The sequence below is a fragment of the Oncorhynchus tshawytscha genome, unplaced genomic scaffold (assembly GCF_018296145.1).
Source record: "Oncorhynchus tshawytscha isolate Ot180627B unplaced genomic scaffold, Otsh_v2.0 Un_contig_4076_pilon_pilon, whole genome shotgun sequence".
Lineage (NCBI taxonomy): Eukaryota > Metazoa > Chordata > Actinopteri > Salmoniformes > Salmonidae > Oncorhynchus > Oncorhynchus tshawytscha.
The window spans coordinates 13,212-36,688 of NW_024608834.1; the positions used below are offsets into that span (position 1 = coordinate 13,212).

Below are 23,477 nucleotides of genomic sequence, written 5' to 3' on the forward strand. Positions count from 1 at the left end.
TGTGTGTGTGTGTGTGTGTGTGTGAGCATAGATTTGAACCAAAGCTCATTCTTTTTCACTGGATGCACAGTTGAAGTCAGAAGTTTACGTACACCTTAGCCAAATACATTTAAACTCAGGTTTTCACAATTCCTGACATTTAATCCTAGTAAAAATTCCCTGTCTTAGGTCAGGTAGGATCACCACTTTATTTTAAGAATGTGAAATAATAGTAGAGAGAATTATTTATTTTAGCTTTTATTTCTTTCATCACATTCCCACTGGGTCAGAAGTTTACATACACTCAATTAGTGTTTGGTAGCATTGCCTTTAAATTGTTTAACTTGGGTCAAACGTTTCGGGTAGCCTTCCACAAGCTTCCCTCAATAAGTTGGGTGAATTTTGGCCCATTCCTCCTGACAGAGCTGGTGTAACTGAGTCAGGTTTGTAGGCCTCCTTGCTCACACTTTGTTTTTCAGTTCTGCCCACACATTTTCTATAGGTTTGAGGTCAGGGCTTTGTGATGGCAACTCCAATACCTTGACTTTGTTGACCTTAAGCCATTTTGCCACAACTTTGGAAGTATGCTTGGCGTCATTGTCCATTTGGAAGAACCATTTGCGACCAAGCTTTAACTTCCTGACGGATGTCTTGAGATGTTGCTTCAATATATCCCCATAATTTTCCTCCCTCATGATGCCATCTATTTTGTGAAGTGCACCAGTCCCTCCTGCAGCAAAGCACCCCCACAACATGATGCTGCCACCCCGGTGCTTCATGTTTGGGATGGTGTTCTTCGGCTTGCAAGCCCCCCCTTTTCCTCCAAACATAACGATGGTCATTATGGCCAAACAGTTATATTTTTCTTTCATCGGACCAGAGGACATTTCTCCAAAAAGTACGATCTTTGTCCCCATGTGCAGTTGCAAACCGTAGTCAGGCTTTTTTATGGCGGTTTTGGAGCAGTGGCTTCTTCCTTGCTGAGTGGCCTTTCAGGTTATGTCGATATAGGACTTGTTTTACTGTGGATATTGATACTTTTGTACCTGTTTCCTCCAGCATCTTCACAAGGTCCTTTGCTGTTGTTCTGGGATTGATTTGCACTTTTCGCACCAAAGTATGTTCATCTCTAGGAGACAGAACTCGTCTCCTCCTTGAGCGGTATGACGGCTGTGTGGTCCCATGGTGTTTATACTTGCTTACTATAGTTTGTACAGATGAACGTGGTACCTTCAGGCATTTGGAAATTGCTCCCAAGGATGAACCAGACTTGTGGAGGTCAACAATTTTTTGTGATGTCTTGGTTGATTTCTTTTGTTTTTCCCATGATGTCAAGCAAAGATGCACTGAGTTTGAAGGTAGGCCTTGAAATACATCCACAGGTACACCTCCAATTGACTCAAATGATGTCAATTAGCCTATCAGAAGATTCCAAAGCCGTGACATCATTTTCTGGAATTTTCCAAGCTGTTTAAAGGCACAGTCAAGTTAGTGTATGTAAACTTCTGACCAACTGGAATTGTGATACAGTGAATTATAAATGAAATAATCTGTCTGTTAACAATTGTTGGAAAAATTACTTGTGTCATGCACAAAGTAGATGTCCTAACCGACTTGCCAAAACTATAGTTTGTTAACAAGAAATTTGTGGAGTGGTTGAAAAACGAGTTTTGATGACTCAAACCTAAGTGTATTTAAACTTCCGACGTCAACTGTATGTAGAAGAGGTCGGGTTGTTACCACATGGAGACGTAACGTTGAAGAGGTCAGGTTGGTTTTCCTTATTTATTTTTGCATTAGGCTACACCATGGCATTACAGATAACTGTGTTATCCTAATGTGTTGTATCGAGTGTTTGTCTGAGTATTGTCATGTATATCGTCCTCAGTTCTCATGTTTGTCTTGTTATTGTCATGTTTATCGTCCTCAGTTCTTATGTTTGTTTTGTTATTGTCATGTACATCGTCCTCAGTTCTCATGTTTGTCTTGTTATTGTCATGTTTATCGTCCTCAGTTCTTATGTTTGTTTTGTTATTGTCATGTATATCATCCTCAGTTCTTATGTTGTCTTGTTATTGTCATGTTTATCGTCCTCAGTTCTCATGTTTGTCTTGTTATTGTCATGTTTATCGTCCTCAGTTCTTATGTTGTCTTGTTATTGTCATGTTTATTGTCCTCAGTTCTCATGTTTGTCTTGTTATTGTCATGTTTATCATCCTCAGTTCTCATGTTTGTCTTGTTATTGTCATGTTTATCGTCCTCAGTTCTCATGTTTGTCTTGTTATTGTCATGTTTATCGTCCTCAGTTCTCATGTTTGTCTTGTTATTGTCATATTTATCGTCCTCAGTTCTCATGTTTGTCTTGTTATTGTCATGTTTATCGTCCTCAGTTCTCATGTTTGTCTTGTTATTGTCATGTTTATCGTCCTCAGTTCTTATGTTGTCTTGTCTTGTTTTTTGTTTATGTTCTTATGTTTGTCTTGTCTTGTTATTGTCATGTTGTTCCTGTTCTTATGTTTGTTATTGTCATGTTTATCGTCCTCAGTTCTTATGTTTGTCTTGTTATTGTCATGTATATTGTCCTCAGTTCTTATGTTTGTCTTGTTATTGTTGTATATCGTCCTCAGTTCTCATGTTGTCTTGTGTCATAGAGTAGGCCAGAAGGCTATACTCGAAAACCTAACCTCTATCAAAAATAAAAAGATGGCGGAGCCGCAAAAGCTCTGTGCAATTGTGTTTATTTACATAGTGATTCCGGAACAACAACAACAGTACTGCCATCAAACATATACCTTATGGGACAGCTAAAAACAATGCTGCCACATTCACAGCTCAATCCAAAATGGCCTCCCCATGAACTGAAAGAGAGGCTCCTTTTGTAGGGCTAGCCCCTCCCCTCAGAACAATTAACACTAATTAATTAAGCAATTGCCTATACAAACCTACATTTTCCATGAACTAAACATACTAAAGGATATACATTGCAACATGTCTGTTAAACAATATCACCACAACATTTACAAAATGACATCACTACTGACAGTGTCTTTTAATATGCCCATTTACATTTATGAGCCATTTGGGACAGGCACTACGAAGTCAGCCCAATTCCCTTAGCTCGGGTCCTTATCCAGCATACCCGGAAGCTACAGAGATGGAGAGAGAGAGGAACAGAACAAACAAACAACGCGCTCATCCATAACATAGATAAGTAAAATACATATTGCTTGTATTAAATATGAACATTGACATAAGTGTGAAAAGACAGAGAAGTTAACTTGTGTGTCGACCCACATTGTTACCTTATCTGATAATGGAGCAGGGAGGAGTGATGAATGTGTGCCTGCGTTAAAGAACCAAATGCTGCCCGCGGCCAGTGACGGACTTCTACGTCACACTTGTTATTGTCATGTATATCGTCCTCAGTTCTCATGTTTGTCTTGTTATTGTCATGTATATTGTCCTCAGTTCTCATGTTTGTCTTGTTATTGTCATGTATATCATCCTCAGTTCTCATGTTTGTCTTGTTATTGTCATGTATATCGTCCTCAGTTCTCATGTTTGTCTTGTTATTGTCATGTATTACATCCTCAGTTCTCATGTTTGTCTTGTTATTGTCATGTATATCGTCCTCAGTTCTCATGTTTGTCTTGTTATTGTCATGTATATCGTCCTCAGTTCTCATGTTTGTCTTGTTATTGTCATGTATTACATCCTCAGTTCTCATGTTTGTCTTGTTATTGTCATGTATATCGTCCTCAGTTCTCATGTTTGTCTTGTTATTGTCATGTTACATCCTCAGTTCTCATGTTTGTCTTGTTATTGTCATGTATCGTCCTCAGTTCTTATGTTTGTCTTGTCAGTTCTCATGTTTATCATTTCAGTTCTTATGTTTGTCTTGTATTGTCATTGTCATATACATCCTCAGTTCTCATGTTTGTCTTGTTATTGTCATGTTTATCGTCCTCAGTTCTTATGTTTGTCTTGTCTTGTTATTGTCATGTACATCGTCCTCAGTTCTCATGTTTGTCTTGTCTTGTTATTGTCATGTATATACATCATCCTCAGTTCTTATGTTTGTCTTGTCTTGTTATTGTCATGTTTACATCGTCCTCAGTTCTCATGTTTGTCTTGTCTTGTTATTGTCATGTACAATACCAGTCAAAAGTTTGGACACCTACTCATTCAGGGGTTTTTCTTTATTTTGACTATTTTCTAGATTGTAGAATAATAGTGAAGACATCAAAACTATGAAATAACACATATTACATAACACATCATGTAGTAACCAAAAAAGGGTTAAACAAATTGTAACGGCTGTTGGTGGCTGTTGGTGTTCATGCTTTATTAGTCGAACTGAACACTGAATAGCAAAACAACAAAGAGAACAACCGAAATAGTTCTGTCTGGTGCAGACACACAAAAACAGAAAGCAACTACCCACACACACCCAGTGGGAAAAGAGCTACCTAAGTATGGTTCTCAATCAGAGACAACGATAGACAGCTGCCTCTGATTGAGAACCATACCAGGCCAAGACATAGAAATACAAAACATAGAAAATGAACATAGAATGCCCACCCTAGTCACACCCTGGCCTAACCAACATAGAGAATAGAAGCCTCTCTATGGCCAGGACATAGAATGCCCACCTTAGTCACACCCTGGTCACATGGCCAGGACATAGAATGCCCACCCTAGCCTGGCCTAACCAACATAGAGAATAAAAGCCTCTCTATGGCCAGGACATAGAATGCCCACCCTAGTCACACCCTGGCCTAACCAACATAGAGAATAAATGCCTAGTCTCTAACCAACATGGCCAGGACATAGAATGCCCACCCTAGCCCACCCGTGACACAAATCATAATATATTTTATATTTGAGATTCTTCAAAGTTAACACGCTTTGCCTTGATGACAGCTTTGCACACTCTTGGCATTCTCTCAACCAGCTTCATGCTGTAGTCACCTGGAATGCATTTCAATTAACAGGCGTGCTTTGTTTCATGTGTGGGATTTCGTTCCCTCTTAATGTGTTTGAGCCAATCAGTTGTGTTGTGACAAGGTAGGGGTGGTATACAAGAGATAGCCTTATTTGGAAAAAGAGCAAGTCCATATTATGGCAAGAACAGCTCAAATAAGCAAAGAGAAACAACAGTCCATCATTACTTTAAGACATGAAGGTCAGTCAACCCAGAAAATGTCAAGAACTTTAAAAGTTTCTTCAAGTTCAGTCGCAGAAACCATCACGCGCTATGATGAAACTGGCTCTCATGAGGACCGCCACAGGAAAGGAAGTCCCAGAGTTACCTCTGCTGCAGAGGATACGTTCATTAGAGTTTACCAGCCTCAGAAATTGCAGCCTGGAATGAATGCTTCACAGACTTCAAGTAACAGACACATCTCAATATCAAATGTTCAGAGGGAGATTGCGTGAATCAGGCCTTCACGGTCGAATTGCTGCAAAGAAACCCCCTACTAAAGGACACCAATAAGAAGAAGAGACTTGCTTGGGCAAGTCAATAAATACCTTGGTTTCTTCATCCAGTCTCCTCATCGGAGTCTGCTCTTGGGTTTCCCTGCTCCACTACTGTCCTGTCGATGTGGATAGGGGGGTGCTCCCTCTGCTGTTTCCTGAAGTCCACGATCCTAGTGTCCTCGTCTGCTCTTGGGTTTCCCTGTTCCACTAACAGGGAGATATTCCTACAGATGGTGAATATCTACACTCAGAAAAAAAGGTGCAATTTAGAACCAAAAAGGGTTCTTCGACTGTCCCCATCAAAGAACCCTTTGAAAAAAACCTTTTGGTTCCAGGTAGAACCCTTTTGGGTTCCATTTAGAACAACACAGACCAGAGTTAGTCAAGGCTGTGCTGCCAGCCATGCCCCAATCCTTCAGGCTGAAACCTTCTGGCTTTATGAAGAGGAGACAACACAGACCAGAGTTAGTCAAGGCTGTGCTGCCAGCCATGCCCCAATCCTTCAGGCTGAAACCTTCTGGCTTTATGAAGTGGAGACAACACAGACCAGAGTTAGTCAAGGCTGCCAGCCATGCCCAATCCTTCAGGCTGAAACCTTCTGGCTTTATGAAGAGGAGACAACACAGACCAGAGTTAGTCAAGGCTGTGCTGCCAGCCATGCCCCAATCCTTCAGGCTGAAACCTTCTGGCTTTATGAAGTGGAGACAACACAGACCAGAGTTAGTCAAGGCTGTGCTGCCAGCCATGCCCCAATCCTTCAGGCTGAAACCTTCTGGCTTTATGAAGAGGAGACAACACAGACCAGAGTTAGTCAAGGCTGCCAGCCATGCCCCAATCCTTCAGGCTGAAACCTTCTGGCTTTATGAAGAGGAGACAACACAGACCAGAGTTAGTCAAGGCTGTGCTGCCAGCCATGCCCCAATCCTTCAGGCTGAAACCTTCTGGCTTTATGAAGTGGAGACAACACAGACCAGAGTTAGTCAAGGCTGTGCTGCCAGCCATGCCCCAATCCTTCAGGCTGAAACCTTCTGGCTTTATGAAGAGGAGACAACACAGACCAGAGTTAGTCAAGGCAGAGTTAGTGCTCCATGCCCCAATCCTTCAGGCTGAAACCTTCTGGCTTTATGAAGAGGAGACAACACAGACCAGAGTTAGTCAAGGCTGTGCTGCCAGCCATGCCCCAATCCTTCAGGCTGAAACCTTCTGGCTTTATGAAGTGGAGACAACACAGCCTGTCAGTCAGCGGTCTACATGGAGCTGTCAGTCAGCTGTCTACATGGAGCTGTCAGTCAGCGGTCTACACGGAGCTGTCAGTAGGCGGTCTACATGGAGCTGTCAGTCAGCGGTCTACACAGCCTGTCAGTCAGCGGTCTACACGGAGCTGTCAGTCAGCGGTCTACACAGAGCTGTCAGTCAGCGGTCTACATGGAGCTGTCAGTCAGCGGTCTACATGGAGCTGTCAGTCAGCGGTCTACATGGAGCTGTCAGTCAGCGGTCTACATGGAGCTGTCAGTCAGATCGGTCTACATGGAGCTGTCAGTCAGCGGTCTACATGGAGCTGTCAGTCAGCGGTCTACATGGTTCAAACTCCCTTACAGGCCTGTCAGTCAGCAGTCTACATGGAGCTGTCAGTCAGCGGTCTACATGGAGCTGTCAGTCAGCGGTCTACACGGAGCTGTCAGTCAGCGGTCTACATGGAGCTGTCAGTCAGCGGTCTACATGGAGCTGTCAGTCAGCAGTCTACATGGAGCTGTCAGTCAGCGGTCTACATGGAGCTGTCAGTCAGCGGTCTACATGGAGCTGTCAGTCAGCAGTCTACATGGAGCTGTCAGTCAGTGGTCTACACAGCCTGTCTGTCAGCGGTCTACATGGAGCTGTCAGTCAGCGGTCTACATGGAGCTGTCAGTCAGCTGTCTACATGGAGCTGTCAGTCAGCTGTCTACATGGAGCTGTCAGTCAGTGGTCTACATGGAGCTGTCAGTCAGCGGTCTACACGGAGCTGTCAGTCAGTGGTCTCACATGGAGCTGTCAGTCAGCGGTCTACACAGCCTGTCAGTCAGCGGTCTACACGGAGCTGGCAGTCAGCGGTCTACATGGAGCTGTCAGTCAGCGGTCTACATGGAGCTGTCAGTCAGCGGTCTACATGGAGCTGTCAGTCAGCGGTCTACATGGAGCTGTCAGTCAGCGGTCTACAGGGAGCTGTCAGTCAGCGGTCTACATGGAGCTGTCAGTCAGCGGTCTACATGGAGCTGTCAGTCAGCGGTCTACATGGAGCTGTCAGTCAGCGGTCTACATGGAGCTGTCAGTCAGCTGTCTACAGGGAGCTGGTATCCTCATATCCCCTCTGGGATCAGGGTAGTAGACAACTTCAGAGGGAAAGAGGTCATTTATAGCCTGTTTAACATTATAGACCATCTCTGGTAAACCTGGCTGTCTGAACTAAAGGTCCCATATCGCCACCTAGTGTCAGTCAGGTAAGTTGCTGTTGACTTCCCAACTCCACATGTCCCTGTCGTTCCTGTGGACAGCATGCTTGTTACAAGGGGTTTGAGTCTCTATGGCACAGGTGGGGTTCTTTCCCCACAGCCACAGGGTCTGTGGTTCAAACCCCTTACAGGCTGTTTCCTGTCCTTTACTTCAACTTAACATCCAATCACACCTACTTACTACAACTAAACATCCAATCACACCTACTTACTACAACTAAACATCCAATCACACCTACTAACTACAACAAAACATCCGATCACACCACAGTATCCCATCATCACATCTCCAATCACACCTACTAACTACAACTAAACATCCAATCACACCTACTTACTACAACTAAACATCCAATCACACCTACTTACTACAACTAAACATCCAATCACACCTACTTACTACAACTAAACATCCAATCACACCTACTTACTACAACTAAACATCCAATCACACCTACTTACTACAACTTAACATCCAATCACACCTACTTACTACAACTTAACATCCAATCACACCACAGTACCCCATCATCACGTCTCCATACACACCTACTTACTACAACTAAACATCCAATCACACCTACTAACTACAACTTAACATCCAATCACACCACAGTATCCCATCATCACGTCTCCAAACACACCTACTAACTACAACTTAACATCCAATCACACCTACTAACTACAACCAACATCCAATCACACCTACTTACTACAACTTAACATCCAATCACACCACAGTACCCCATCACCACGTCTCCAATCACACCTACTTACTACAACTTAACATCCAATCACACCACAGTACCCCATCATCACGTCTCCAATCACACCTACTTACTACAACTTAACATCCAATCACACCACAGTACCCCATCACCACGTCTCCAATCACACCTACTTACTACAACTAAACATCCAATCACACCACAGTATCCCATCATCACGTCTCCAATCACACCTACTTACTACAACTAAACATCCAATCACACCACAGTACCCCATCATCACGTCTCCAATCACACCTACTTACTACAACTAAACATCCAATCACACCACAGTATCCCATCACCACGTCTCCAATCACACCTACTTACTACAACTAAACATCCAATCACACCACCATCAATCACACCACAGTACCCCATCACCACGTCTCCAATCACACCTACTTACTACAACTAAACATCCAATCACACCACAGTACCCCATCACCACGTCTCCAATCACACCTACTTACTACAACTAAACATCCAATCACACCACAGTACCCCATCATCACGTCTCCAATCACACCTACTTACTACAACTAAACATCCAATCACACCACAGTACCCCATCACCACGTCTCCAATCACACCTACTTACTACAACTAAACATCCAATCACACCACAGTATCCCATCACCACGTCTCCAATCACACCTACTTACTACAACTAAACATCCAATCACACCACAGTACCCCATCATCACGTCTCCAATCACACCTACTTACTACAACTTAACATCCAATCACACCACAGTACCCCATCATCACGTCTCCAATCACAGAATAAACTGGCAACAGAAAAATACATTCCGGCAGTGGCCCAACTTTCTAATCAATAAATATTCTCACATTGTAATAAACAACCACAAACATAGCCTCAGAACAGCTTTGACCTCCAGACCACACCCCCAGACAGTTTGACCACACCTCCAGACAGTGACCACACCTCCAGACCCCAGACAGTTTGACCACACACCATACCAGTTTGACCACACCCCACACCCCCCCAGACAGTTTGACCACACCCCATACCCACAGACAGTTTGACCACACCCCCCCAGACAGACACGCTCCCTGAAATGATTGTCTTCAAACAAACAGATGACTGTCTTTAAACACCGCAACAACACCAGACAATATGCATCTAACGCATAAGAACATTGTGGATGAATAGTAATACAATGCACTGTGTGGCACCTTCTACACTTTCAGCCACAGATCACAGTTTAATCTGTTGTTGCTAGCAATATTCATAAAAAAACAACAGGGGTCAGCAGACCCCACTTTGGGAACCGCTAAACGCCAATTTATGCTTGATCCGAAATGTGGTAGGAGGCTTAGAAGCAAGAGGCATGCAGAGGCTCGGTACAGTAACGATGTGGAGGACTCGGTACAGTATCGATGTGGAGGGCTCGGTACAGTAACGATGTGGAGGACTCGGTACAGTAACGATGTGGAGGGCTCGGTACAGTAATGATGTGGAGGCCCAGTATCGATGTGGAGGCCTCGGTACAGTAATGATGTATCGATGTGGAGGACTCGGTACAGTATCGATGTGGAGGCCTCGGTACAGTAACGATGTGGAGGACTCGGTACAGTATCGATGTGGAGGACTCGGTACAGTATCGATGTGGAGGCCTCGGTACAGTAACGATGTGGAGGACTCGGTACAGTATCGATGTGGAGGACTCGGTACAGTATCGATGTGGAGGCCTCGGTACAGTAACGATGTGGAGGGCTCGGTACAGTAACGATGTGGAGGACTCGTTACAGTATCGATGTGGAGGCCTCGGTACAGTATCGTACGCCTCTCAAGCGTTGTAACGATGTGGAGGGCTCGGTACAGTAACAATGTGGAGGCCTCGGTACAGTAACGATGTGGAGGACTCGTTACAGTATCGATGTGGAGGCCTCGGTACAGTAACGATGTGGAAGACTCGTTACAGTATCGATGTGGAGGCCTCGGTACAGTATCGATGTGGAGGGCTCGGTACAGTATCGATGTGGAGGCCTCGGTACAGTATCGATGTGGAGGGCTCGGTACAGTATCGATGTGGAGGCCTCGGTACAGTAACGATGTGGAGGACTCGGTACAGTATCGATGTGGAGGCCTCGGTACAGTATCGATGTGGAGGGCTCGGTACAGTGCCTTCAGACCCCTTGGCTTTTTGTTACATTACAGCCTTATTCTAAAATGGATTCAATAAAAATGTTCCTCATCAATCTACATCACAATACCCCATGATGACATCACAATACCCCATAATGACATTACAATACCCCATAATGATATCACAGTACCCCATAATGATATCACAGTACCCCATAATGACATCACAATACCCCATAATGATATCACAATACCCCATAATGACATCACAGTACCCCATAATGACATCACAATACCCCATAATGATATCACAATACCCCATAATGACATCACAGTACCCCATAATGACATCACAGTACCCCCCATAATGACATCACAGTACCCCATAATGACATCACAATACAATACCCCATAATGCCGCAGTGAAAAACAGGTTTTTCTTTTTTTTTTGCAAATGTATTGAAAATAAAAAAAGACAGAAATCCCTTATCTACATAAGTGTTCAGACCCTTTTCTATGAGACTCCAAATTGAGCTCAGGTGCGTCCTGTTTCCATTGATCATCCTTGAGATGTTTCTACAACTTGATTGGTGTCCACCTGTGGTAAGTTCAATTGATTGGACATGATTTGGAAAGGCACACACCTGTCTATATAAGGTCCCACAGTTGACAGTGCATGTCAGAACAAAAACCAAGCCATGAGGTTGAATACATTATCTGTAGAGACAGCGCTGAGACAGGATTGTTTCGAGGCACAGATCTGGGAAAGGGTACCAAACAAATGTCTGCAGCATTGAAGGTCCCCAAGATCACAGAGGCCTCCATCATTCTTAAATGGAAGAAGTTTGGAACCACCAAGACTCTTCCTAGAGCTGGCCACCCGGCCAAACTGAGGGCCTTGGTCAATCCGATGGTCACTCTGACAGAGCTCCAGAGTTCCTCTGTGGTGATGGGAGAACCTTCCAGAAGGACAACCATCTCTGCAGCACTCCACAAATCAGGGCTTTATGGTAGAGTGGCCAGACAGAAGCCACTCCTCAGTAAAAGGCACATGACAGCCCACTTGGGAGTTTGCCAAAAGGCACCTAAAGGAATCAGACGATGAGAAACAAGATTATCTGGTCTGATGAAACCAATATTAAACTCTTTGGCCTGAATGCCAAGCGTCACGTCTGGAGGAAACCTGGCACCATCCCTACAATGAAGCATGGTGGTGGCAGCATCATGCTGTGGGGATGTTTTTCAACGGCAGGGACTGGGAGACTAGTCAGGATCGAGGGGAAGATGAACAGAGCAAAGTACAGAGAGATCATTCATGAAATCCTGCTCCAGAGTGCTCAGGACCTCAGTCTGGGATGAAGATTCACCTTCCAACAAGACAACATAGTGGCATCGGGACAAGTCTCTGAATGTCCTTGAGTGGCCCAGCCAGAGCCCAGACTTGAACCCGATCTAACATCTCTGGAGAGACCTGAAAATAGCTGTGCAGTGACGCTCCCCATCCAACCTGACAGAGCTTGAGAGGATCTGCAGAGAAGAATGGGAGAAACTCCTCAAATACAGATGTGCTAAGCTTGTAGTGTCATACCTAAGAAGACTCGAGAGTAACACTGCCAAAGGTGCTTCAACAAAAAACTGACTAAAGGGTCTGAATACTTATGTAAATGCTACATTTCTGATTTTTTATTTTTAATAAATTTTTTTGCTTTGTCGTTATGGGGTATTGTGATGTCATTATGGGGTATTGTGATGTCATTATGGGGTATGGTGTGTAGATTGATGAGGGTAAAAACTATTTAATACATTTTAGAATAAGGCTGTAACGTAACAAAATGTGTAAAAACTTTAAGGGGTCTGAAATGCTGTCCATGAACCAAACAGACCAGACTCAGCTGCTAATGCTTTTGTGTCTACTTATTTTATTTAACCAGGCAAGTCAGTTAAGAACAAATTCTTATTTTCAATGTAGGCCTTGCCGGGAACAGTGGGTTAACTGCCTTGTTCAGGGCAGAATGGCAGATTTCTACCTTGTCAGCTCAGGGGTTTGAACTTGCAACCTTCCGGGTACTAGTCCAACGCTCTAACCACTAGGCTACGCTGCCGCCCCTTCTATGGAAGAGCCACCCCATTAAGCAGATTGTTTTAATTTATCCACCATTATTTGGTTTTAAACACTTTTACATTTTTTAAAAACATTTTTTACCTGTGCCCCACTAATTAGGGTCCCATGGAAACACTGACCAGAACATTGTTTCCTTACTATTTTAATAGTCCATGTTTAAACCTTGAACAAAGACAAATAAGCCTACACTACTTCTGTTTTTAAACAATTCGCTATAGGCAGTGTATGAAATAGCTACAGAAGGACTTCTTTCGTTGCTATTGACTTAATTTTATGTGTTATTAGACACCTTTTTTTGAGGATGACTCCTGTGGCTCATTTGATTGTTCTAAATAGTGTACTGTCCCTTTAAAAAAAAAAAAAAAGTCCTTCCCGGTCTCTCTTCACTGTTTTTACCGGCCACGTTTCCCCCCTCTAAACTATACTGTACTCACTTGTCTTTGGTGTCGGTCTTCAACCTATTTCTCTGCTCTTTGTTTCCACTGTTACTCTGTCCGATCATGGCAGCTCATTCTACCGACGAGCCGTTCCCTTTCCACGGGTTGCTCCCAAAAAAAAAAAGAGACCGGCGCTGCGTCTTATCTCACTAGGTTCCCCGAGTACGATGGACGGGGTGTCGTCATCGCTATCCTCGACACTGGCGTGGACCCAGGGGCCCCGGGCATGCAGGTAAATTTACCCCGGTGCTTTTACAGACTACTAGGCCTCATTCAAAATTCACGACTAGCTAGTGATTTTTTTTTTTTTTAAACCGGTGCTACCTTGTCACTCCAATCTAGTAAAACTAGTTAGAAACTACTGTTCATCTGATTTACATTTTAACGAGAAAACAGCTAACGCCTTGTTGTTGTTGTAACATGACAGGTCTGTCGGTAAATTAGCTCAGTTTAGCGTAATGGCTAATTTAACTTAACAAGCTAAAATCATATAGCAAACCATCAGAACATAATGTCCTAGTTAGCTACACCATAAAATACCGACAGACCATTGATTTTGGCAGGACTAGTGCTAATATTTCCCCACCATAGCATAAGAAAAAAGATAGATGATTATGGTTGCTGACATGTTTCATTTGAAATGTTTCAGTGACTAGCTAGTGAGTTGCTGTGACTTAGTGGTGGAACTGGGAGACTCTGATGGAAACAGGATCAAACATCTGAGAGCCGTCACTCAACTGTAGAGGCCCTGTCTGTCCTGTCTAGTTACTGTCTGTCCTGAGGCCCTGTCTGTCCTGTCTAGTTACTGTCTGTCCTGTCTAGTTACTGTCTGTCTGTCCTGTCTAGTTACTGTCTGTCTGTCTGTCTGTCTGTCTGTCTGTCTGTCTGTCCTGTCTAGTTACTGTCTGTCTGTCTGTCTGTCTGTCTGTCTGTCCTGTCTAGTTACTGTCTGTCTGTCCTGTCTAGTTACTGTCTGTCTGTCCTGTCTAGTTACTGTCTGTCTGTCCTGTCTAGTTACTGTCTGTCTGTCTGTCCTGTCTAGTTACTGTCTGTCTGTCTGTCTGTCCTGTCTAGTTACTGTCTGTCTGTCCTGTCTGTCTGTCTGTCCTGTCTAGTTACTGTCTGTCTGTCCTGTCTAGTTACTGTCTGTCTGTCTGTCCTAGTCTAGTTACTGTCTGTCCTGTCTGTCCTGTCTGTCTGCCCTGTCTGTTACTGTCTGTCCTGTCTAGTTACTGTCTGTCTGTCTGCCCTGTCTACTGTCTGTCCTGTCTGTTACTGTCTGTCTGTCTGTCTGTCCTGTCTAGTTACTGTCTGTCTGTCTGTCTGTCTGTCTGTCTGTCTGTCCCTGTCTAGTTACTGTCTGTCTGTCACTGTCTGTCCTGTCTGTCTGTCCTGTCTAGCTTCTGTCTGTCCTGGTGTACTGTCTGTCCTGTCTAGTTACTGTGACAACTGTCTGGTCTGTCTACCCTGTCTAGCTTCTGTCTGTCTGTCTGTCTGTCTGTCTGTCTGTCTGTCTGTCTGTCTGTCTGTCTGTCTGTCTGTCTGTCTCTGCACTTCCTAGCCACACCACTCAGCCCTCTGCTAAAGACCAAAGGTTTCTCTCCGACTCTAACATCTCTATGAGTAGGTCGATACCAGTTGGTATAGACTTTCAGAATATTACACTATTATATTGATACATCACTGACGGTGACGTTTGTCTATAAATCCAATTTTATTTGTCACATACACATAGTTAGCAGATGTTATTGGTCACATACACATGGTTAGTAGATGTTAATGCGAGTGTAGCGAAGTGCTTGTGCTTCTAGTTCCGACAGTGCAGTAATAACTAACAAGTAATCTAACAATTCCCCAACAACGACCTAATACACACATCTAAAGAGGTGAATGAGAATATGTACATATAAATATATGGATGAGCGATGACAGAGCTGCATAGACAAGGTGCAGTAGATGGTATAAAATACAGTATATACATATGAGTAATATAAGATATGTAAACATTATTAAAGTGGCATTGTTTTAAGTGACTAGTGATCCAATTTTTAAAGTGGCATGTGATTGGGTCTCCATGTTGGCAGCAGCCTCTCTGAGGTAGTGATGGCTGTTTATCAGTCTGATGGGTCTGGAGATAGAAGCCGCTGACCAGTCTGATGGGTCTGGAGATAGAAGCCGCTGACCAGTCTGATGGGTCTGGAGATAGAAGCCGCTGACCAGTCTGATGGGTCTGGAGATAGAAGCCGTTGACCAGTCTGATGGTCTGGAGATAGAAGCCGTTGACCGGTCTGATGGGTCTGGAGATAGAAGCCGTTGACCGGTCTGATGGGTCTGGAGATAGAAGCTGTTGACCGGTCTGGATTAGTTGCTCTGTGTCACCAGTATGTCAAGGTGTACTCATTGTGGAAACATAATTTGTGTGTTGTGTCGGGGTCAGAGAGGGTGTGTGTGTTTTTCGGTCAGATAGTGTGTGTGTGTATTTTACACTCTTCAACATCTGTGTCTTCTCTCCCTCAGACCACGACGGAGGGCAAGCCGAAGATCGTTGACATCATCGATACGACAGGCAGTGGAGATGTCACCATGGCGACGGTGGTGGAGCCTAAAGACGGAGAGGTGACCGGGCTGTCCGGGAGGACGCTCAAGGTACGCTACCCTCGCCACGCTGCCACTTCCTGGTCACACTGTCTCTGTACAGACTGTTAGCCTGTAGTTACATGTCTCTCTCTGTACAGACTGTTAGCCTGTAGTTACATGTCTCTCTCCGTACAGACTGTTAGCCTGTAGTTACATGTCTCTCTCTGTACAGACTGTTAGCCTGTAGTTACATGTCTCTCTCTGTACAGACTGTTAGCCTGTAGTTACATGTCTCTCTCTGTACAGACTGTTAGCCTGTAGTTACATGTCTCTCGTACAGACTGTACACAGACTGTTAGCCTGTAGTTACATGTCTCTCTCCGTACAGACTGTTAGCCTGTAGTTACATGTCTCTCTCTGTACAGACTGTTAGCCTGTAGTTACATGTCTCTCTCTGTACAGACTGTTAGCCTGTAGTTACATGTCTCTCTCTGTACAGACTGTTAGCCTGTAGTTACATGTCTCTCTCTGTACAGACTGTTAGCCTGTAGTTACATGTCTCTCTCTGTACAGACTGTTAGCCTGTAGTTACATGTCTCTCTCTGTACAGACTGTTAGCCTGTAGTTACATAACCACATGTCTCTCTCTGTACAGACTGTTAGCCTGTAGTTACATAACCACATGTCTCTCTCTGTACAGACTGTTAGCCTGTAGTTACATGTCTCTCTCTGTACAGACTGTTAGCCTGTAGTTACATAACCACATGTCTCTCTCTGTCCTCAGATCCCTCATGCCTGGGATAATCCATCAGGAAAGTACCACATTGGGATCAAACATGGATATGAGTTGTTCCCTAAAGCTCTCCGAGAGAGAATCCAGGTATGGAGTGGATTTGTGTGGCCAAGTAATGAGGATTTGCACGTTGATATACACTACAAAAGTACGTGGACACCTGCTCGTCCAACGTCTCATTCCAAGATAATGACCATTAATATGGAGTTGGACCCCCTTTGCTGCTATAACAGCCTCCACTCTTCAGGGAAGTCATTAATATGGAGTTGGTCCCCCCTTTGCTGCTATTACAGCCTCCACTCTTCTGGGAAGGCTTTAATATGGAGTTAGACCCCCCTTTGCTGCTATAACAGCCTCCACTCTTCTGGGAAGGCTTTAATATGGAGTTAGACCCCCCTTTGCTGCTATAACAGCCTCCACTCTTCTGGGAAGTCATTAATATGGAGTTGGTCCCCCCTTTGCTGCTATAACAGCCTCCACTCTTCTGGGAAGGCTTTAATATGGAGTTAGACCCCCCTTTGCTGCTATAACAGCCTCCACTCTTCTGGGAAGGTTTTATAACAGCCTACTCTTGGAAGTTAGAGTTGGTCCCCCTTTGCTGCTATAACAGCCTCCACTCTTCTGGGAAGTCATTAATATGGAGTTGGACCCCCTTTGCTGCTATAACAGCCTCCACTCTTCTGGGAAGGCTTAATATGGAGTTAGACCCCTTTGCTGCTATAACAGCCTCCACTCTTCTGGGAAGGCTTTCCACTAGATGTTGGAACATTGCTGCTATAACAGCCTCCACTCTTCTGGGAAGGCTTTCCACTAGATGTTGGAACATTGCTGCAGGGGGACTTGCTTCCATTCAGCCACAAGAGCATTAGTGAGGTCGGGTACTGATGTGGGCGATTAGTCCTGGCTTGCAGTCTGCTTTCCAATTCATACCAAAGTTGGTCAATGGGGATGAGATCAGGGCTCTGTGCAGGCCTGTCAAGTTCTTCCACACCGATCTCGACAAACCATTTCTGTATGGACCTCGCTTTGTGCACGGGAGCATTGTCATGCTGAAACAGGAAAGGGCCTTCCCCAAACTGTTGCCACAAAGTTGGAAGCACAGAACCGTCTACAATGTAATTGTATGCTGTAGCGTTAAGATTTCCCTTCACTGGAACTAAGGGGCCAAAACATTTTCTCCTAGACCAAACTTTACAGTTGGTACTATGCATTCAGGCTCGTAGCCTTCTCCTGGCATCCACCAAACCCAGATTTGTCCGTCGGACTGCCAGATGGTGAAGTGTGACTCATCACTCCAGAGAACGTGTTTTCACTGCTCCAGTCCAATGGCGGCTAGCTTTACACCACTCCAGCCGACGCTTGGCATTACACATGGTGATCTTATGCTTGTGTGCGGCTGCTAGGCCACGGAAACCCATTTCATGAATCTCCAGACGAACAGTTCTTGTACTGAAGTTGCTTCCAGAGGCAGTTTGGAACTCAGTAGTGAGTGTTGCAACCGAGGACAGACTATTTTTACGCGCTTCAGCAGTCGGTGGTCCCGTTCTGTGAGCTTGTGTGGCTTACCACTTCGCGGTTGAGCCGTTGTTGCTCCTAGACGTTTCCACTTCACAATAACAGCACTTACAGTTGACCGGGGGGCAGCTCCAGCAGGGCAGAAATTTGACAAACTGACTTGTTGGAAAGGTGGCATCCTATGAAGGTGCCACGTTGAAAGTCACTGAGCTCTTCAGTAAGGTCATTCTACTGCCACTGTTTGTCTATGGAGATTGCATGGCTGTGTGCTCCATTCTATACACCTGTCAGCAACAGACAGATTCCACTCATTTGAAGGGGTGTCCACATACTTTTGTGTATAAATAATGTATGCTTATATTGACCAACAAACACGATGACAGAAGGATGTCTGTGTTGATGTGTTGACAGAGGGATGTCTGTGTTGACAGAGGGATGTCTGTGTTGATGTGTTGACAGAGGGATGTCTATGTTGATGTGTTGACAGAAGGATGTCTATGTTGATGTGTTGACAGAAGGATGTCTGTGTTGACAGAGGGATGTCTGTGTTGACAGAGGGATGTCTGTGTTGATGTGTTGACAGAGGGATGTCTGTGTTGATGTGTTGACAGAAGGATGTCTGTGTTGATGTGTTGACAGAAGGATGTCTGTGTTGATGTGTTGACAGAGGGATGTCTGTGTTGACAGAGGGATGTCTGTGTTGATGTGTTGACAGAGGGATGTCTGTGTTGATGTGTTGACAGAGGGATGTCTGTGTTGACAGAGGGATGTCTGTGTTGATGTGTTGACAGAAGGATGTCTGTGTTGATGTGTTGACAGAAGGATGTCTGTTGATGTGTTGACAGAAGGATGTCTGTTGATGTGTTGACAGAGGGATGTCTATGTTGATGTGTTGACAGAAGGATGTCTGTGTTGATGTGTTGACAGAGGGATGTCTGTGTTGACAGAGGGATGTCTGTGTTGATGTGTTGACAGAGGGATGTCTGTGTTGATGTGTTGACAGAGGGATGTCTGTGTTGACAGAGGGATGTCTGTGTTGATGTGTTGACAGAGGGATGTCTGTGTTGATGTGTTGACAGAGGGATGTCTGTGTTGATGTGTTGACAGAAGGATGTCTGTGTTGACAGAGGGATGTCTATGTTGATGTGTTGACAGAGACATGTCTGTGTTGATGTGTTGACAGAGGGATGTCTGTGTTGTTGTGTTAAAAGAGGGATGTCTGTGTTGATGTGTTGACAGAGGGATGTCTGTGTTGATGTGTTGACAGAAGGATGTCTGTGTTGACAGAGGGATGTCTGTGTTGATGTGTTGACAGAGGGATGTCTGTGTTGATGTGTTGACAGAAGGATGTCTGTGTTGATGTGTTGACAGAGGGATGTCTATGTTGATGTGTTGACAGACGGATGTCTGTGTTGATGTGTTGACCAACAGAAAGAGCGAAAGGAGAAAATGTGGGATCCAGCACACAGAGCAGCTCTGGCCGAAGCCAGTCGTCGGGCAGAACAGTTTGACCTTGCTCACCCCTCCCCCTCACAGGTAACACTTTGACCTCTCCCCTCCCCCTCCCAGGTAACACTTTGACCTCTCCCCCCCTCACAGGTAACACTTTGACCTCTCCCCTCACAGGTAACACTCTGACCTCTCCCCCTCCCCCTCACAGGTAACACTCTGACCCTCCCCTCCCCCTCACAGGTAACACTCTGACCTCTCCCCTCACAGGTAACACTCTGACCTCTCCCCTCCCCTCCCAGGTAACACTTTGACCTCTCCCCTCCCAGGTAACACTTTGACCTCTCCCCTCCCAGGTAACACTTTGACCTCTCCCCTCCCAGGTAACACTTTGACCTCTCCCCTCCCAGGTAACACTTTGACCTCTCCCCTCCCAGGTAACACTTTGACCTCTCCCCTCACAGGTAACACTTTGACCTCTCCCCCCACAGGTAACACTTTGACCTCTCCCCCCACAGGTAACACTTTGACCTCTCAGGTAACACTTTGACCTCCCCCCACAGGTAACACTTTGACCTCTCCCCCCCACAGGTAACACTTTGACCTCTCCCCCACAGGTAACACTTTGACCTCTCCCCTCCCCTCACAGGTAACACTTTGACCTCTCCCCCTCCCCCTCACAGGTAACACTTTGACCTCTCCCCTCCCCTCACAGGTAACACTTTGACCTCTCCCCTCCCCCTCACAGGTAACACTTTGACCTCTCTCCCCCCACAGGTAACACTTTGACCTCTCCCCTCCCCCACAGGTAACACTTTGACCTCTCCCCTCCCCCTCACAGGTAACACTTTGACCTCTCCCCCTCACAGGTAACACTTTGACCTCTCCCCTCCCCCTCACAGGTAACACTTTGACCTCTCCCCCACAGGTAACACTTTGACCTCTCCCCCCCAGGTAACACTTTGACCTCTCCCCTCCCAGGTAACACTTTGACCTCTCCCCTCCCAGGTAACACTTTGACCTCTCCCCTCCCAGGTAACACTTTGACCTCTCCCCTCCCAGGTAACACTTTGACCTCTCCCCTCCCAGGTAACACTTTGACCTCTCCCCTCCCAGGTAACACTTTGACCTCTCCCCTCCCAGGTAACACTTTGACCTCTCCCCCCCACAGGTAACACTTTGACCTCTCTGCTCATGGGTAAATGTGGTGTGGGCGTAAACAGCATTAGAGGTATAGATTCAGTTCACATTTTGAAACAATCCCTTACTGAATGTATTTTTGTGAGTTATATATTTTTTGGGGTTCAAAATGTAAATTGTCACTAACAGGTCTTCATCATCATCATCATCATCATCATACAGGGAAAAGCTGAAATATCTTCAATAAGTTTTCAAACTTTTTGTTATGTCCTGAGGAAACTGCTCAGGGAGTTCACCATGAGGTCAAAGGTGACTTTAAAACAGCTACAGAGTTTAACGGCTGAAAGGAGAGAACTGAGGCTGGATCAACAACTTATTGACTTCACAATACTAACCGGCAGTAAATGACGGAGGGGAGGGAAGGAAACCTGTACCGGATCAAAAGCATTCCCAAAACATGCTCCCTGTTTGCAGTAAACAGGGTTCGGACAAGGTGCTGAAAGTATCTTGAATTTGGCTTCAGATTCAGACCTTGAAAATCTGACCTGTTGGTACTTTGTAATTAAAATGAGTGAAGAGCCGATAATAATCAGATATATTCACGAAAAATATTACAAAAATGTATTGGTCTTGTAAATTAACTCTGGGCCAGGCGAGCTCCACCCACAGCTCAGCCAGGCCCCACCCACACTGTCACTCAGCCAGGCTCCACCCACACTGTCACTCAGCCAGGCCCCACCCACACTGTCACTCAGCCAGGCCCCACCCACACTGTCACTCAGCCAGGCCCCACCCACGCTGTCGCTCAGCCAGGCCCCACCCACGCTGTCGCTCAGCCAGGCCCCACCCACGCTGTCGCTCAGCCAGGCCCCACCCACGCTGTCGCTCAGCCAGGCCCCACCCACGCTGTCGCTCAGCCAGGCCCCACCCACGCTGTCGCTCAGCCAGGCCCCACCCACGCTGTCGCTCAGCCAGGCCCCACCCACGCTGTCGCTCAGCCAGGCTCCACCCACGCTGTCGCTCAGCCAGGCCCCACCCACACTGTCGCTCAGCCAGGCCCCACCCACGCTGTCACTCAGCCAGGCCCACCCACGCTGTCGCTCAGCCAGGCTCCACCCACACTGTCACTCAGCCAGGCAGGTCACAGAACTGATTGATCAGCCAGGCTCCACCCACACTGTCCCAGCCAGGCAGGTACAGAACTGTCACTCAGCCAGGCTCCGCCCACACTGTCACTCAGCCAGGCTCCACCCACACTGTCACTCAGCCAGGCCCCACCCACACTGTCACTCAGCCAGGCCCCACCCACACTGTCACTCAGCCAGGCCCCACCCACACTGTCACTCAGCCAGGCCCCACCCACGCTGTCACTCAGCCAGGCTCCACCCACGCTGTCGCTCAGCCAGGCTCCACCCACACTGTCACTCAGCCAGGCTCCACCCACGCTGTCACTCAGCCAGGCTCCACCCACGCTGTCACTCAGCCAGGCTCCGCCCACACTGTCACTCAGCCAGGGATCTTTTTTATTTCAGTTCATGAAACATGGGACCAACACTTTACATGAGGTTCTAACTGTGGAATTCAGTGGTTGGTTTTCGCCAGACATAACGGGACACATCTCGTCCAAAAAGTTGACATGGAGGAGAGACAACTGCCACGAGCCGTCACCTCGATGAGAAGTGGGACATGGAGGAGAGGGACAACTGCAACGAGCCGTCACCTCGATGAGAAGTGGGACATGGAGGAGAGGGACAACTGCAACGAGCCGTCACCTCGATGAGAAGTGGGACATGGAGGAGAGGGACAACTGCAACGAGCCGTCACCTCGATGAGAAGTGGGACATGGAGGAGAGGGACAACTGCAACGAGCCGTCACCTCGATGAGAAGTGGGACATGGAGGAGAGGGACAACTGCAACGAGCCGTCACCTCGATGAGAAGTGGGACATGGGGTGGGACATGGGAGTCCCATGAGGTGGGACATGGGAGTCCCATGAGGTGGGACATGGGAGTCCCATGAGGTGGGACATGGAAGTCCCATGAGGTGGGACATGGAAGTCCCATGAGGTGGGACATGGAAGTCCCATGAGGTGGGACATGGAAGTCCCATGAGGTGGGACATGGAAGTCCCATGAGGTGGGTGGGACATGGGAGTCCCATGAGGTGGGACATGGAGTCCCATGAGGTGGGACATGGGAGTCCCATGAGGTGGGACATGGAGTCCCATGAGGGACATGGAAGTCCCATGAGGTGGGACATGGAAGTCCCATGAGGTGGGACATGGAAGTCCCATGGGGTGGGACATGGAGGTCCCATGAGGTGGGACATGGAAGTCCCATGGGGTGGGACATGGAGGTTGTTTGTTGTTTTGTTTTGTTTCTTTCCTTACCTAAATACCTTTTTTGACCTGTTGGTTAGAGCCTTTAAGTAACCAGTAATGGTTTATATACAGTACATTGGGTCCTACCAATGGTTTGTATACAGTACATTGGGTCCTACCAATGGTTTATATGCAGTACATTGGGTCCTACCAATGGTTTATATACAGTACATTGGGTCCTACCGGGTCCTACCAATGGTTTATATACAGTACATTGGGTCCTACCGGGTCCTACCAAT

At 46.2% G+C, this 23,477-nt stretch overlaps 1 protein-coding gene across 1 annotated transcript in view; it reads left to right on the forward strand.

The window, feature by feature from the left end:
• The first annotated feature begins 13,358 nt into the window (after positions 1-13,358).
• LOC121843881 (tripeptidyl-peptidase 2-like) overlaps positions 13,359-23,477 on the forward strand; it is a 42,865-nt gene continuing 32,746 nt past the window's right edge. Inside the window, 5 exon segments of the mRNA XM_042313743.1 lie at positions 13,359-13,499; positions 13,501-13,617; positions 15,903-16,031; positions 16,747-16,842; positions 19,702-19,806. Coding sequence (XP_042169677.1) covers positions 13,449-13,499; positions 13,501-13,617; positions 15,903-16,031; positions 16,747-16,842; positions 19,702-19,806 — 498 coding nt within the window. The 5' untranslated portion in view covers positions 13,359-13,448.